Here is a 16,767-nt window from a genome sequence, read left to right on the forward strand (position 1 = left end):
ATTCAGACGATTTCATTCAGCTTATGGGAACTTCTCGTGTTAAAGGGGTGAATAGAGGCTTTATTTTTCTTTTACGTACAGTACTTATTACTAAATAAAGGTGATATGACACGGTTAAATCAATAACTAACTGGCTATACTTGAGAGAGAGAGAGAGAGAGAGGGAGGGAGGGAGAAAGAGAGAAGCATTTGATACCTCATGAAACATTTCGGCGGTTTAGACAATACTTTATAATTATCTCCTCACCTCAACACAGGACATGTTAATAAATACGTAGTTAAGATAAACCGAAATTAAATCTTACTTTACTTACCTTATTTTGCGTCTTACTGACCCTGAAGACAAACTGGGCAAGGATCATCATCAAGAGGAAATTTCGTCTGTATTTTGAAGCTTCTCAGGTCTTCACGCTGCCTTCAGTAAGAGATTCGAGATGATTTTTGAGTCATTTCGCGCTTTGTCTTTACTGTTTGTTTTTTAATAGTATTTTCCTTTCCTTATGGGGCATTTCTGTTTCCTTTATTCATTAGGTAGAATAGATGATGAGTTTTTCCTCTTAATGACATTAGCTTCCATCTCAGTGGTTGAAAGTCATTTAAGTATCTCGCTCAGAATGTGATGTAGGCCTAAATTAAACACTTTCGAATCCTGAAATGTTTGTCATGCTTGTAACCTTCGAATCCAGTATGTTTTGTCCAGGATTATTTACCCTTATCAAAATACAATAAAAAAAAAAAAAAATGTGCTTGGAAGAATTATAATTTCTAGATATCCCCAAATTCCTACTTTACTTCTGCCAACAAAGCTTTTCACAAATCCCGTACCACAAAAGCTTCACTACACCGAATGAGGCTGATTTACTTGCATTCGCTTCTCTTGATTCGGTGAGACCCAGTTTCTGATTGGCTATGACTATACACACATTAGCCAATAGCAGCCGGCCTTACATTGCACTGAGAGACGACGAGGGTGAGCAAAGTGAGAGTGAGGGAGGATTTTGGCAGTCTGGAGGAAGGTCAGTTCCAGGTTCAAACTCCAAGCTGCCATGGACACACCACATGACAACAACAATAGCAACAGCAGCAGCGAGGCGCCACCTGTCAGGACACTTATTGGGGAGATCGCCAGCTATTCTCTGGTTACATCAACAGCACAGAAGGTTGATAACCGAGTTTTCTTTATTTCATATATGGAGAATTACATTTCTTAGACAGTAACGAACCAGTTCAACCGGCTGTTACAACACATATTTGATGCACAGCATTCTTAGTGAGCTTAAGTTTTTTCTAAAGTTACAAAGATGAATATAGTTTAATACAATGTCTTTAATTAAACGTGCATTGCCAAATTGTGCTCCAATACATCAGAGGCTTGTACTCTGTAGCGCAGCCACATAACAAAAGATGTGAGGGAGAGGCCAAGGTAGTGCTCAGGCCCTATTCTGGCGGGGCCCGCTACAACACAATATGCACAACATTAATCCAAAATTTCGGTTGTAGAGATCAATGGTGTGGCGAAAACTGACTGGGAGGGAGGCCGGGCTGTCTAAGGCCACACCTGCAGTCACTCTATGAGGAGAAAATGTTGTGCACGAAATCGTGATAGTTTGCCCTGATTCATGCTTCACCATGAACATGCTCTAATTCACACTGTGAACATGCTCCAATTAGTAACTTTGTAGATGCTCCAACTCTTTCCTCACTGTGAAGATGCCCTAATTCTCTTCTCAATGTGAAGATGCCCTAATTCACGCTAACCCTGTCCTTCGTCAGGTGTCGGCCACCCACCAGAGCTTGTGTGGGAGGGTGCCACTCTACGGGCGACTCACAGGTGCTGCCATCGCCTCGGCCACCACACTCGCTGACCATGCTAACTCCTTCACCATAGTTAGGGTTACAGGTAAGTTAATTCTCTAGAGTTCCTATGACTTGACTATTGAGTAAATCTGGCCTTGACTGGAAAAAAATATATACTAGCAACAGAATTAACAAAGGTTGAATAAAAGTTTTGAGCTAGCCAGAGTATTAGTTGGTGTGATGGTGGTTAAAACCCTATAATTTATACATACGTATCTTTATTAGAAAAAAAAAAAAAATGCAAGCTATAAGTTACCAAAAGACAGGTTGCTCCAAAAACTAAGATTAGGATTTAGTACCGTCAGAAACGAGCAAGATCAATAGTTTATCAGTTAAGATGTGACGATGAAGCTTGATCTTTCGCTGTCTTAACTTCAGTGACTAAGGTGGACGACTGGGGTCTTCAGGCGCTCGACAGATTAAAAGAGGCCTGTCCTGTCTTGTGTTCCTCCAGTAACCAGGCAAGTAGTTAAACAGGTTAACCTTATCTGTATGAGACAATTTGCTTCCCAGGGTCAGTGAATTAAAAGGAGACTAAATTATTTCGTAAAATACATACTTAAGGCAGACTGAAAATAGTTGCCAAGCGAGAAAACTGCCATCACCGTCCATATTAGCAAAATTACGTCCATGTTTGCTGGAATATTCTACCCTGTCTCACCCTGTACCACCATCCCACTCTTTTATGGTACCGGGTTCGCCCAAACGTAACTCCATTGGACTGCAGGCTGAATGTCCTTCAGTCCACCATCCTGCTTTCGGGTGATCGGAACTACGGTAACGGTATTTCACACCGACTAATCTAAAGAGCCATAATCATTTACTATATTAACTCATTTTATTCTAAATTGGCCCAATATTGAATGCTGAGTGGCAGCAACAGATCAACCCTAGATTATGGTGCTAATAACTATGTAGTATGGAATGCAGGTAGAGCTGTACCGTTGTCTTTTTGTCAGCTATATAAAATGAGCTTTAAATAGACGAAAATCTGGACTAAATTAAACAAGCATAAGAATGTATTTAACAGAACCTAGATTGCTCTAAAAGTTGTTTCAATAAAGCCTGAACCAACCGTATCAAGCAAGGCAGTCGTATTGTGGGTTCTGTTGCAGAAGAGTGAGGAAGTGCGGGAGATTGAGTTTGAGGGAGAGGGTGTGCGTCTGGGGGAACTCTCACTCGTCCGAAGCGCCTGCTGGGCCATTGACACTGTCCTGAGTTCTGCTGAGATTGCTTGTCACACCCTTGTGTTGGAAGGTATGTTACTGTGTTAAATACTTGGCATCTCAAGGTACCGACTATACTTCTTTTACTCAAACTTCTAAAATTGCCATTCTTCATCTTGAGTACAGAATTGTGGGCTAATAACAGATTAACACTAGATTCTGAAGCATGTTAGAGGCTATGAAAATATACAGCTTTAGCATTGTCCTAGTATCTCTGATCTGAGTAAATAAGCTGCAAAAGGACAAATTTGAACGTAAAATGAAACAGGGTATTGACTGTGCACGAAACAGGATAATGTGATGTTTTTTTGTACATGAAGTTGATGGGTTACCCTGCATAGCATATAATTTTCCCCAACACTGGTGTTACAGACGACAGTACATGGTCGAAGTTGGTCCAGAAAGTCGTGCCCCGTGTGCTTCTCAACCCTATAAACACTGCACTCTCAGCCACAGTAAGTCTTCAGAATAGCTATAGGCCTACTCTTCTCATTTTAACTCTGCCTCAAATTGCCATCTCTTTCACGAAGTCAGGGCTGAAGAAAACCCAGGCAAGCGGAAACTGTTAATCTAGCAGTCTAATTATGATTCACGACGACGGAATGGCTCCCACATCGTCAGACATCGTCACTGTCGCCTACCACATAACCCCAGTCATGGAATAAGACTGAAATTTGTCATGAAATGCAAATGCCACTTAATGTACTTCTTGAATAGGCTAATTCTAGGTTTCTCATACATACTGTGCACCTGGTTTATGTCTGAACTATCTTTTTCCGATTACTTGGAGACTAAATACAGAGGATCTTTGTGACGAAGCAGGCAGAGCGTGGTGACAAAATGGGAAGGATCAGAGTTTTGAAACCGCTAAAAATAAAATGTTTACGGAATAGGTTGGGGACAAAAGAAGCTGTATCGCCACAAGAGGCCCTCCCATCGCTGCAGTCACCTAGAGGAATCGGTAATAATGCCGTCATAGCGAAAGGGTTAAAATTTCAGTATACCTGAGGAACTGCATCTTGAGCAGAATGTTAAATGTGTAGTCTGAAGAATATTCTGTTAGGAGGAATATGTAAGCCGTATTCGGGAGCTTTCCTACTTTATCCTTTTCACCTCTCAGAATAATCAGTCATAGTCTTGTAACAGCCTCGAAAGAACAACTAGGTCTGTTGCTGTTCGTTTTCTTTCCAGGGCTGTCTACTGGCAAGAGGGCGGAGAGCTGTGCAGGCCAGGTGTGGGGATGCCGTCGCTTTGAAGTCGAACATAAAAATGCGTCGCAAAGTTAGTGATTTGTTTTTCTTTTAGCTTGCAGTATTAGCACTTTACTTGAGCATCCACTATCCATTCACTCGATGTATCGTAGTGCTGCCTTCAGGTAACTTAAACTTGTTTCCAGTAATCCAAGAAATCATTCCCTCCGCTGGGTGAACCATGTAACCATATACTGTAGACGTCTAGCAGTCTAGTGGATTAAGATGCTGCAGTCAGATGAGGCCTGTGTTTCCTGAGGGATGGTTAGGGTTCATTGCTTAGCTAATGCCCCTCAGGGGAAGGCGACTGATTTCACCTTTGGACTGCAATCAAGACCAAGACTTACTATGTGATGACAGATGAGCGGATGTTATACTTTGCCGGTTTCATCTTCACGGACTTTTTTTTTTTTTTCCAATGTACCCTAAATAAACTAGTTCGTGCTCGGTTTCTTGTATTACCCACAGTTCTTAAGCAAAATTGCTGCGTTCATTATCTTACATCACTTACAAGTCTTATAGTAAAAAAAAATCCAATGTTTTGTTTGTCATTCACATGATTCATTCACAAAATTCCTTCGTGCCAGGTGACTCCCCGCAAGGCTCGGGGTGGGTGGCTGTGGGTGTGGATGAGGCGGCGTATCTCCGGCTGGACGCACTCGGCAGTCTCCAGCCTCTCTGATCCGTCTCTGTCCGCCGTCGCAAAGGTAGGAGATTGATTGCAGATAAGGCCTAAAGGTAAGAAACTGTAGAAAAGGCTTCTAGGTAACACATCTTGGCCTGGCACTGATATTTTGGAGAACAATTGTACCTGTTACTCAGGCTGGGTACAAATTATCTTCGAACGTAAGACTAACGAAAGAAATGGTTGGTGGAGGATAAGGTGTGAACGGGAAGCAGATGTGGTGAGGGAACTGATCTATAAATGATAGGTACTGATGCTGAGTGGACTGAACGCTGGTAAAATTATCCTTGTACAGTCAGGTACAAAAGTCCGCTCGCTGCTTCTACATCTTTAACCGCTGGCTACATAAACGCTTGAATGTGACTCACTGGAAAAACGTGCATATCATCCATCTGTGGGTGAATATATACACCTTCCATTGCCTGTCAATCAGGCATCTAGGACTCCACCAGTGAGAGAAAAGAGAAGCGAAGAGAGCATTTAACGGTAGCCTAATATAATGCAGTAATCACTGGGGAGGAGGGAAATTGCCTTAACATTTTCTTCCTTTGCCTCTTCTTGCCTGCGTAACTTAACGAATTGTTCATAGTCAGTTCTTTTAGGCCTGTTTGATTGCCTGTTCTTTAAACGATGCTGCCCACCTAAACAGGAAGCTGGTCATTAAACTGAACACTAGTTAAACTTTCTTAAGAGTGTTGACGTTGTACAGCTTTGAGTAGGCGTAAGAATGTAGTTTCCATCTTGAACGCAAAGCTATCACAGATCAGCACTAGAATATGGTGCTAACCACTGATAAAGTGCAATGGGAAGGGTGTAGTTATACTATTGTCGTACTCTGGCACTGAGCTCCGGAAAACAGTTTGCAGGACGATAATATCCCAAGTTAAGGTGAATGCACTGTAGTATTAAAAAAAAAAAAAAAAAAAACTGGTTCATAATTTTAATGGAAGGATAGACGGTCTTCCCATCTTTAAATACAAACTGTGTGCAAATTTAAATACATACCTATGCGAAGTTTGTATTTACATAACTTTTTCACTATTGAAGAGGAGGGAAAAAATCTAATATGCCTCTAATTTTCTGACTTTTCAGAAGAGGAAGGAGCCTGACGATGGCTCTAGCACCTCGAGTGATGGTGGCGTGACCTGCTCGTTAGATGCTATTGATGGCTACCAATCTGATCAGGACCCAGATTATGTGGTTAGTATAATGCTAACACTCAAATTCGTATCATTCCTTTCTGATGTAAAAAAAAAAAAAAAAATAGATGTTCTGACTGTGAAACAGCACAATAAAAAACACTTCTTAAAATTTATGGATATAGTCAAAAGAAAATGGAACGTGAAATTTGTCACCAGGTACTGCTTTACTCATTCCCTAATAACTGAGGTTTTCTTTAGCCTTTCTCGTGACTGGAACATATCTTCTCCAACGAATAGGCCTACTTCCGGCTGACGTAAGACTATTTTCTTCAGTTGAGAGGACCATAGGAACCAGATTTACTTTCTCTTAATTTGCCAGTCTGTTAAAGTTTACCCAGATATAATGCAGTGAAAATATTTACTCTTTGTAGCAAATATTCCTTGTGGTATATTCCTCAGTGTTTCATGAAAGATTTCTTAATCCACTTAGCATAAGAACGTGGTTTCTCTCGTTAGGAACCCTGTCAGTTTTTTTTTTTAAATGGAAGAGGCAGATAATTTTTTTTTCTTTTTCTTTTTAGCCCTCGGAAAAATCGACGACAGACAGCATGGAGTTCTGCTCAGGTAGTGACATTGATTCCGATGACGAGATGAAAGTAGATGACCACAAACAGAGTGGACTGACTAGTGAGGGTCAGCCAGAATCGTCAAAGATCGTAGTCACACAGCACTACACGAACAATGAACCCATGGAGGTGGCAGAGGAAGGACAGGATATAATGGATGGGAAAACCGATACGCAAAGGGACCCTCAGGAGAAGGCTGTAGATGAACAAAAACAAAAAGAGGTCTCTATGGCAACTAGCAACAACGAGAATGATTTCGGAGTGAGCAAAGAGAAAGAGGGCAGTTCCAGTGAGACAAAAGATCAAAAGGATGGTTCCAGTGAGCCGGAGACTGGTCCCGGAGAAAAAATGGAGACAGAAGGCGGCTCCTCAGAGAAGGCTGAGCAGGAGGCTGGTTCCACGGAGACGGAAGAGATTGATAATGGTTCCGGCACCACCCAGGAGAAAGAAAATGGTACTGGAGAGACCCAAGTGCAACAGAAGGATAAAGTGTTGACTCAAAAGAAAATGTTCAAATGACAAAAGGTATTAAGAAATAATCTTTAACATCCATCCTATTGTCTGTTTTATGGTTTTAGGCTGGAGATTAGTAGCAAAAAGCAGAACAAACTTTGGCTTTTTATAGGGTAATTGTGATGTTTCCTATTTACTGTATTACAATAAATGTGCACCGCAAAGTTGTCTAAATTACTAAGTTTTACCAAGCCTACCCCTAAAATATATTTCCAAGAACATTGTGTGGAATGAGATGGTTTGAACAGGAATAACTTAGTATGGGAGGTGAATGTAAGAATTCGATGTGACTGGCAAGGGATGTAAAGTGATAACTGGAAAGAGTATATGACAGGTGTAGCCTTGTAGTTTGAGGACAACTTTTTAGTCTTGCTGACTTCAGAAGAGCACATTAAGGTAACTCAGACGCATAATCTAGATGATCCATAGTTTTAATGTGCGCTACAATCTGACAATTTTATATAGCCTCAGGACGTAAAAGAAAAAGCAGTTCAAAACTGGAAAACACCATTTGGTCAGGTATCCTACAAGGTTGGTAAAATATCCCCAAACGCATATTTCATTAAATCGTAGCTGCAAGTTCATCCCGGGCTTGCGTCACTTCAGCCTACGGTCATTGTAAATACATGTCTGCGGAGAGCACCTAGTGTACAGTACGCAGTGGTTTAATGACCCTATGTCTATTAGTCTCTCAAGCTGGAAAGGATTGACTGCAATAATTGATGCACTCTTCTTAAAAGGTTAATGCATCTAGTGTACGGTAACACAACAAGGGGGGGGGGCTGTACTGTTCCATGAGGGTGTAATGCTGATAAAGGAACAGACTTTAGGTTTGAATCTGGAGAAGCACTTTTAGTTCTTGCTGCTCTTACACGAATAAAGATATCAGTTCTGTAGGGGTTAATGAAGGCTATATCAAAAACCTCATACGAAGTTTGAAGTAGAACGAAAATTCTCATTTAAGATGAGACGTTGTACGAATTAGGGCATGGAAAGAACTGAAGCTCTCACTGTCCATAATAATAATAATAATAATAATAAAAATAAATCCTTGTTCCTTGAGTTTGTGTTTACCTAAGAGCAAACCATGAGGCTGAATAACGTGACCTGCTTAGACATCGAATAATAGCCTATATAATTCGCATACAGACCAGGCTACACACACCAAAAAATGTTTTACGAGCGGAGCACAAGACGAGAATAGGATGGGATTAAGTGAACATATGCCTATGCACCAAGACTGGCAAAGGAGATTAAATTCTGACCCATCCATAGAAATGAGACTGCTGCCTATATAGGTCATTTATCCATAAGGCCATAGAATTCTGACTAGTTGCGCCTGAAGCATTCTAGGATGGCATGGGGGGGGGGATGTACTGTACAGCCAATGTATACTGAAGTACAGATCGTACTTCTGACGTCCATAGCAGAGTATCCCTCTCCTTTACAGTTTGGGACAGTGGGTGAGTTGAAAATTTTTATCCTTTAAAATATGTATGCCGGCTATTCCTGTTACCATAACCCAAAGGTGGACTTGGAATACACAAAACTAACTTACACATTTGGATGATTTGATGATGATTATCGGTACCTCATCAGCTGCCAGTATATTCAGGGAAATGCTTGTCATATGAAAAGAGCGAATATCAGCCGCACTCATTATGAAACCAACAATCACAAGAAAAGGATACTCTTCCTGGAGGGGTTCCTCCCGCTATGCCGTGATTACGAGTCACCCCTTCGTAACAGCATTTTCTCTAAAGTTTGCTGAGTTCGTGATAAATTTACCGAGATGAACTGTAGGGTGTACGCCACTGATGTACATAATATATAAAAAGCTTACACTACGTGATCGTGACGATATAATTAGAGAACAATCCTCCTTGAGTGTAATTAAGTCCCAGGCACGTTATAGTCAGCCCCGGGCGGGATCTAGTAATACCATTGGGCACATCATAAACAAACCAAAAGAAGGGAAGAGACGTTTCTTGCAAATAAATACAAAGGTCGAGATTTTTGCCATCTGCAAGATATATCACAACGTAGGGACCTGGCAGCGAAGAGAAGTAATTTGAATTGACTGCAAAATTAAAACAACACCAGAAGATTGCCGGGTGAACATTGTCCATGTAGTTACATCACAGACCCAGGAGCATGTCATTATACGAATTGTCAGTCATCGTTAAGCATATGCCAAAGGTATTAAGTGAGGATAATATTTACAATGGAAATGTAGATATCCCTTTCTAATTCAACGTTTCATGAAAATCTAAGTGAGCTATTTCTCCGTCAGTACTGTATTTACCTTCTGGAAAGGTTGGTTATCAAGCAGGGTTAGGCTTTGTATAAGTTTGATATTATTATTATTAAATAGAACCTCACATTCATCTCTCACATGATGGACATTGCTCAAGCCAAGCCTAATGGGACCTAAGTTCATTTCAAACCAAGCTTGATGGAACCTAACATCATAAAAGCAACAGTTTGGTCCCAACCTTAATATGATATCCTGTGGCTCAAAGGGCATTTGGATGTATTTATCAAGCGGGTCAGGTTATGGTGCATTTTTTGTTTCAGCCTACAGTTGGCCCACTGTATGATGATATATTTTTCGAAAGTACGATCATAAGAAATCTGTCACAGTAGCTGTAAAGGCTTTCCCTTATATTTTTACTTAGTATTGTATTTTTCCTGTATGAAGCATTACTTATTAAAGTTATGGCATAGACAGTTGCAGAAATACAAATTTCTTGTTACTACTGGTTTTAGAATAGGTGGTGGCAACCATCATCCACTCACTTGATGTAGTGTTGCCTACATCTTCCTTCACCTTTATCATTCGTTTTTGTGTCTGCCCTTTTCCTGTTTCTCCCATTTTTCTTGCTACTTTATTACTCATCCTTCCTTCTCAGGTGGCTTTACATTGAGTGACAACCCAAATGGTTTCCTGTAAGCCAGGAAACCATTTACAGTGCTGGGTGGTAACCATATAATCAACCATACGTGTTTCCTACTTTTCAGCAAGTGGGTTGGCAGAGGGTTAGTGACCATCACTGTAAAACAACTAGCTAAAAGTCAAATGGCCACCCCTTATGGGCTTATGGCGTCTGGCTATAGACGTATAGATAGATCAGTTTATATCCATATAAAATGGGTACGGTACTTATTTTGCAGATCAAGCCTAACAAAACCTAACAACAGTGAAGGCTGTTTCCTCCTAATCTCAATATGGTGAAATTTATATATATATATATATATATTTTTTCCATAGCTACATTGACTGTATTATGGGATTTTCTGTCTTTTTCATTGCAGATGCTTCATTTAATATGGTACTTTAGAAACAGGCAGGATATTTCTCCAGCTTCTAGCTCCTTCCATTATTGCATCAGTGTTGAAATGAGCTGATGTAACCTGGCCGCATTTCTACAATATAGTACCGGTATATAACCCACAGTCATCTTGCATCCTCACTTATTACTGACATAGGCTAATGATTTTTTTTTCTTTCTTTTTACTTAGGGCAGAACAGTGGCAACTATGAAGAGAATTGCAGAATCAATTCTGGATGAAGGTGGCTTTGTGAGCAAGATAGAGAGCTTAGGCACAAAAGATTTGCCATACAAAATGACTGCTCATGGGCAGAGTAATGTGAGAGGGAGGTAAGCATTAATGATTCCTGTATCAGAATTTTCTGCTAGGTAATAACAGTACTGTAAGGTACGGTATATAATTAAGGATAGGTTTCATAATCTGTACTGTGGGTTATTTCCAAACAAAATGATGTGGTCTACTATGCACATATCATTCAATCATTGTCAGTTTACAGCTCAAAATATTTTCATCATATATTTCCCTCCAGGTTATCATTAAAGCGAAATTGAGGTATCTTTGGCCAGAAGAAGGTGTAAAAAATTTAGAATCAAAGCAAATTCCAATAAGCAACAGAAAAGTTGGTTATCATCGGCCAGAAAAATGTAAAATAAAAAATACTGTAGAATAAAAAAGCAAAATTCCATCAAGCGAGCGAGGAATACATTGAGGTGGTTTGGCTAAGTGGAGAGAATGGAGGGTGAAAGACTGACGAAGAGAGTGTATGTGAGTGAGGTGGAGGGGGGAAGAGGGAGGGGGAGGCCGAGGATGAGATGGAGGGATGGGGTGGAGAGGTACATATATGAGAGGAGGGTGTGAGTTGGGAGCGGGGCAGTGAAATGGCGGGGGACAGGGCAACGTGGAGGCGATTTGTTTGTGGCCACCCCGAATGGGATTGAGGTGTCTGGCAATAGATAGATAGATAGAGTGATGCCTGTTGCTGATGTACTGTACAGTCACGTCTCACTATAAGATGATAATGCTTCGTGAAAACCTATTGCATAGCAGTTTATCATATAGGTTAGCAAAGTCATTATAACATGGGTTCAATGGGGATAGGAAGGACCTATGGGCATGCAACCTATTAACCCCTCCGTGGCCGCTGGCGTCGAATGACGTTTAGCTGATAAATGGCCGCAGGCGTCGTTTGAGCGCAGCCTTTAAAAAACTGCACAAATTTTTGGGAAGTGAACGAATGTCCTGAACATCTTCACACTGACCTACACTACACTCCAATACACCTCATCAAGCAGTTCAGAGCCTGCTGCTGTGATGAGTGGATTTTTGATTTTTTGGCTCCTGGCCATGCCTAAACAAGCACAACTACACCCATTATCTCGACCATACTACCTAATTTACCCTTTCTTGCAACAATGGGATAAAACTGGAACTATGACCATCTGGCAGGCAAAAAGCAGTAGTGATAATATCAATTTTTTTCATTTTTATTTAGTTTTGGAGAGATCCCTGCTGGTGTTGTTTGTCAGCCAAGCTTGAGTGGTGAGACAGTATCATTCTCCAGTGACACATTGATTAGAAAAATATTGTAAAAAAATATATACAGTAATACAGTATACAATTATGTATAGTAATCCCGCATATTTCGCGGTAGTTACGTTCTTGTAACCCCCGCGAAAAGTCAATTCCGCGAATACTCTATTAACAATTGAAAACTTGCACTTGTGTCCACCATGCTGCCCATCACACAGTCCATGTCCATACTGATTGCGAGACAATTCGCCGTCAGACAATTCCCCGTCAAAACATGGACGATTCCCCTTCAGAACAATTCGCACCCTGGACGATTCCCCGCCATTCTATAAATATACTAATCAAGCCACCTGCATTCAGGTATTTATTTATTATTTATTATCATTGTTGAACCCAGCTTAACACTGATGGGTTTCCCAACACAGTAAGTTGATAATGCCCCTTTTAAACTGAATATAATAATGTAGTACAGTAATTGGAAGACAAAAATATATGTCAGTATGATTACATGGTGAATGGAGCCCTGGATACAATATTTTAGTTGAGTCTTACTTCTGTTTTGTAAGAGTACTGCAGAATGATCTGAACTTGCTTTAAAGTCTCTCACATCCTTTGTATTTGGAATGCTGGGAACTGTACAGTCCTTAGCTGAACTCTTATCCCATTTATAATCAGAACAGTTAGACAATGAATTTGCTTAATGGAGACAATTTTCTTCAACTAAATTGGGGAATGGTGTGGCTCTGTGGTAGAGCGCTGAACTTGAGATCGCAAGGTCAAGAGTTCGCGCCCAGCCTGGGTAGCTGCCTTTGCTGGGAGGGATAGCAAGGCTACAAGATCTATCTAGGTCTAGCTCGGGAGAATAATCCCTTATCCCTTCAACCAGACTGGCCCAGAGTGTGCAGATACACTTCTGCAAATAATTCCTTTCTTTACTGAACCAAGGTTTTGCAGTACAGTCAGTTGCTCTTATGTACAGAGCAGTTAAGTACAGTACTGTACTGTCTTTGAAAATAAAAGGTAGCTGACTTTTTTTTTTTTTTAAACAAGCATATGGCATCAGAGGAAACGTGGGATATGATAAAAAAGAGAGGTGAGGCTAAATTGAGGAGTGAGATGCAATGCGTTGATGAACAAGAGATTAAATTAGCAAGAGCTGCGTACTGGAGTTTGAATTCTGAAGTAAGAAGGTTAGCTAGGAGGGATAAAAGAAGATGTGTAGATGAAAAGGTTGCAGAGACTGAAATCTTAATAAACAAAAATGATGGACAGAGTCAAAGAATAGCATATGAATCGATTAGAGAACTGAGTGGTAATGCAGGTAAACGCAAGGAAATACCAGTTAGAGACAGGGAAGGAAATTTATTGACCAAAGATGGAGATATTAAAAATAGATGGAAAGAGCATTTTGAGACAGTTCTTAATAGACCAATACCACCAGAAGAGGATATACCGTCTGCTCAGGAAGATTTAAATTTAGAAACAGGAGAGTTGAGGCTTGCAGAAGTGGAGAAAGCAGTAAAACAGTTAAAGAATAATAAGGCACCAGGGGAGGATGGTTTATTTCCGGAAATGTTTAAAGTGGAGGGGGATAGATTAATAATGATCTTGACCCAGCTATTCAATAAGATATGGGTGACGGGGTTACTACCATCAGTTTGGAAGAATGGTGTAATTGTTAAAGTTCCGAAGAAGGGAGACCTGAGTGAATGTGGTAATTGGAGGGGAATCTCTTTGTCACCGATAGCTTTGAAAGTTTTCAGTAGAGTGTTGTTAAATAGGTTGGAGCCAGTGGTTGAGGGTATTCTGAGGGATGAACAGGCTGGTTTTAGAAAGGGACGTGGTTGCAATGATCAGATCTTTATAGTTAGGCATCTGATGCAGCAAGTTAATGAAATGAGAGTACCGTTAAGTCTTTGTTTTGTTGATTTTGAAAAGGCTTTTGATAGTGTTTCGAGAGAGACTATGGGGAAGATCATGAGACATTATGGAATACCAGAGGAGTTTGTGAGGGTCATTATGAACATGCATGAGGACACATTTTGTAAAGTGATGGTTGATGGTTGTCTGAGTGATTCGTTTGAAGTCAAGTCCGGAGTAATTCAAGGTGGTGTTCTATCGCCTTTACTATTTATATTGGTCATTGATTACATTATGAAACGTGTTGGAACAGAAACCGGTGCAGGTATACTTTGGGGAGAGAACAGGAAACTTTTGGATTTAGATTATGCAGATGATATAGTTTTGATTTGTGATGGGCCAGAAGAGATACAGAGAGTGTTGGACTGTTTGGTGAGTGAAGGTCGTAAGGTGGGTTTGGTTATTAATTGTGGAAAAACTGAAATAATCAATATGAATATGGAAAATGCGCAGGAATGTGTAATTGGAGGTATGGTTGTAAAGCAAGTTGATAGGTTTAAATATTTAGGTACTTATTTAGCCAAGGATGGTTCTTTGAACTTTGAATTCGAGGAAAGGTTAAAGAAGGCTAATCAGGCAATGGGAATGCTTAAAAATATTTGGAATAATAACAATTTCTCTGTGCATACAAAAATCAAACTTTATAAGGTAATGGTTAGGAGTATCTTAATTTATGGACATGAGTCTTGGTACAGCACAGTGACTATGGAAAATAAATTCTTGGTGTTTGAAAATAAAGCACTTAGAAGAATATTAGGAGTTAAGTGGTGGGAAAGGATACCAAATAGTAGAATTAGAGAAATAACGGGAGTGCAGCCGATCGATGAATATGTTAGATTCTCACGATGGAAGTGGCTAGGACACGTGTATAAGAGACAGGGAATAGTACGAGGTACACCAGGGTGGGTGGCACTTGGTAGGAGAGGTAGAGGAAGGCCAAAAGAGACGTGGGTGAGGACAATGAGACGGGAAACTGGAGATGAGTGTTGGGGAGATCTTGAGGAGTTAGCACAAGATAGGATGTGGTGGTGTGAGTTCATCGAGGCCCTATGCATCCCCGAGGGTGCCACAGGAAATGATTGATTGATTGATATGGCACTACAAAGGGGCTCATCAGTAAAGGGATTGCATTAATGAAAATTATAGAGTTTAGAGGACATGCTCTAAACTGGTTGAGTTTCTTTAAATGTATGATATTGGTGCATATTTTCTCATATAATTTCATGTTTTAACTCCTTCATTCCAGTGATGGATTTTGTAATTAGAGCTTGATACTGTACATCCATACCATGTTATACAGGTTAGGAGGGCTCCCAATTCAAAAAGTACAGTAGTTATCTCCAAACCTGATAAAATCATCTGGTAATTAAAAAAAAAAAAATCAAGATGAAATTAGAAGCTATCATAACCTCTTCCAGTATTTATTTACTTGTGAGTAATTTTGAATTTCCTTGGAAAAAAAAAAAAAAAGACAATCGTCATTATCCCAGCTTTTATTCCAACCTGAAGATGGGAGCAGCAGTTATCTGGTAGCTGAGGAGAGTCACTCACAAGTGAATGGATTAAGTTGACAGCAGTGCATTGTGAATGTTAGTAATGTGCAGAGGTAGGCTAAGGTGGCTGAGATATATAGAGAACATGTAGAGTAACTCGGTGAAGCACTGTATAGGTATCATATGACTGTGGACAAAGGGACTCTGTTGGGTAGACTGAGGACGATATGGATGTGGTTTTGTGAAGGGACGTTAGAGATAGTAAATTTTACTGGAATTCTGTATGAGCCAGTGTAGCAGTGGAACATTGCTTTTCAAAATATAATTGCAAAAGTGTGCTGCTTATTACATAATAAATAAGCAATATTTCTTAGTCCATGTACGTGTATCATTAGGATACTGGTTAATCTCAGTCCAGTCTTAGAGCTAGTAGGTGGCGATCTACCAACTGGGATGATGGTCCGTCAAAAGTTGCCCGAGTTTCCCAGTTGGGCTATTTCATTGTCGTGCAATTATACACAAATAACAAAAAATATTGAAAAACATTTAAGAATAAAGATGTCTTGCCTTTGCATCTAGTTTAAGACAAAGCGTTTTTTGAAATTCCCAAGGAAACTTAAGGTGGACCTTAAAGGGCTAAGAAAGTCATTTGGGTATAAGCTCGGTAACTAGCCACACAATCATTTCTCTTTGGCTTGAGATCCTCCCACGGTTTGGATACCTTCGGCTTCTTTTTCCCAACTTTTTGAGCTGGTTTTGGTGCTAGGTTAAGCTTCCAGCCTTTACAAAACCATCAGCTGTTCCATTATCTGCTCAGGTTTGAGGGTTGGTGAACTGGAAGCCTATTGTATGTAAGATTATCCACCTACTTCGATTGATAAATGTAAATTTTTTTTTCAGGCCTGAAGTTAACAAGATGATTGAGGAAGCCAAGAAGCATATTCCTTACAACCAAAGGAAGAAGTTCCGTTTAAATACTGCTATTGGTTATAATCCATTTTAATGCTTATTCAGCAATACCAGCTTCTTTTACAGTACTGTCATCTTGTAATTTAAAGTGTAAATAAATTTCAGTGATAAATTTGTAACTAAATTCCTTATTTTTAATGAATGATATTTACTTACTGTATACTGCACACATTGGGGCACCTCAAGCCTACCTCAAAGCACAAAAATACTGTAAATACACCAC

At 40.1% G+C, this 16,767-nt stretch overlaps 1 protein-coding gene across 1 annotated transcript; it reads left to right on the forward strand.

Annotated features, from left to right (window-relative positions):
- The first annotated feature begins 9,259 nt into the window (after window positions 1-9,259).
- mRpS6 (mitochondrial ribosomal protein S6) lies at window positions 9,260-16,645 on the forward strand. The gene is made up of 5 exons (XM_080273646.1): window positions 9,260-9,498; window positions 10,822-10,961; window positions 12,125-12,179; window positions 12,509-12,522; window positions 16,476-16,645. The coding sequence occupies exons 1-5, from the start codon at window positions 9,454-9,456 to the stop codon at window positions 16,576-16,578; spliced, it is 357 nt and encodes a 118-aa protein (XP_080129772.1). The 5' UTR covers window positions 9,260-9,453; the 3' UTR covers window positions 16,579-16,645.
- Window positions 16,646-16,767: the final 122 nt, after the last annotated feature.

This window comes from Coenobita brevimanus, chromosome 55 (genome assembly GCF_032717465.1).
Source record: "Coenobita brevimanus isolate Jiangsu-jjx chromosome 55, ASM3271746v2, whole genome shotgun sequence".
Classification (NCBI taxonomy): Eukaryota; Metazoa; Arthropoda; class Malacostraca; order Decapoda; family Coenobitidae; genus Coenobita; species Coenobita brevimanus.

Bases quoted from the DNA above. Each gene is read 5' to 3' on its own strand.
- mRpS6 (XM_080273646.1), top strand. From the start codon at position 9,454: ATGTCATTATACGAATTGTCAGTCATCGTTAAGCATATGCCAAAG. The intron at 9,499-10,821 runs GTATTAAGTGAG...CTTTTTACTTAG, and splicing joins TCGTTAAGCATATGCCAAAG to GGCAGAACAGTGGCAACTAT. The intron at 10,962-12,124 runs GTAAGCATTAAT...ATTTTTATTTAG, and splicing joins CAGAGTAATGTGAGAGGGAG to TTTTGGAGAGATCCCTGCTG.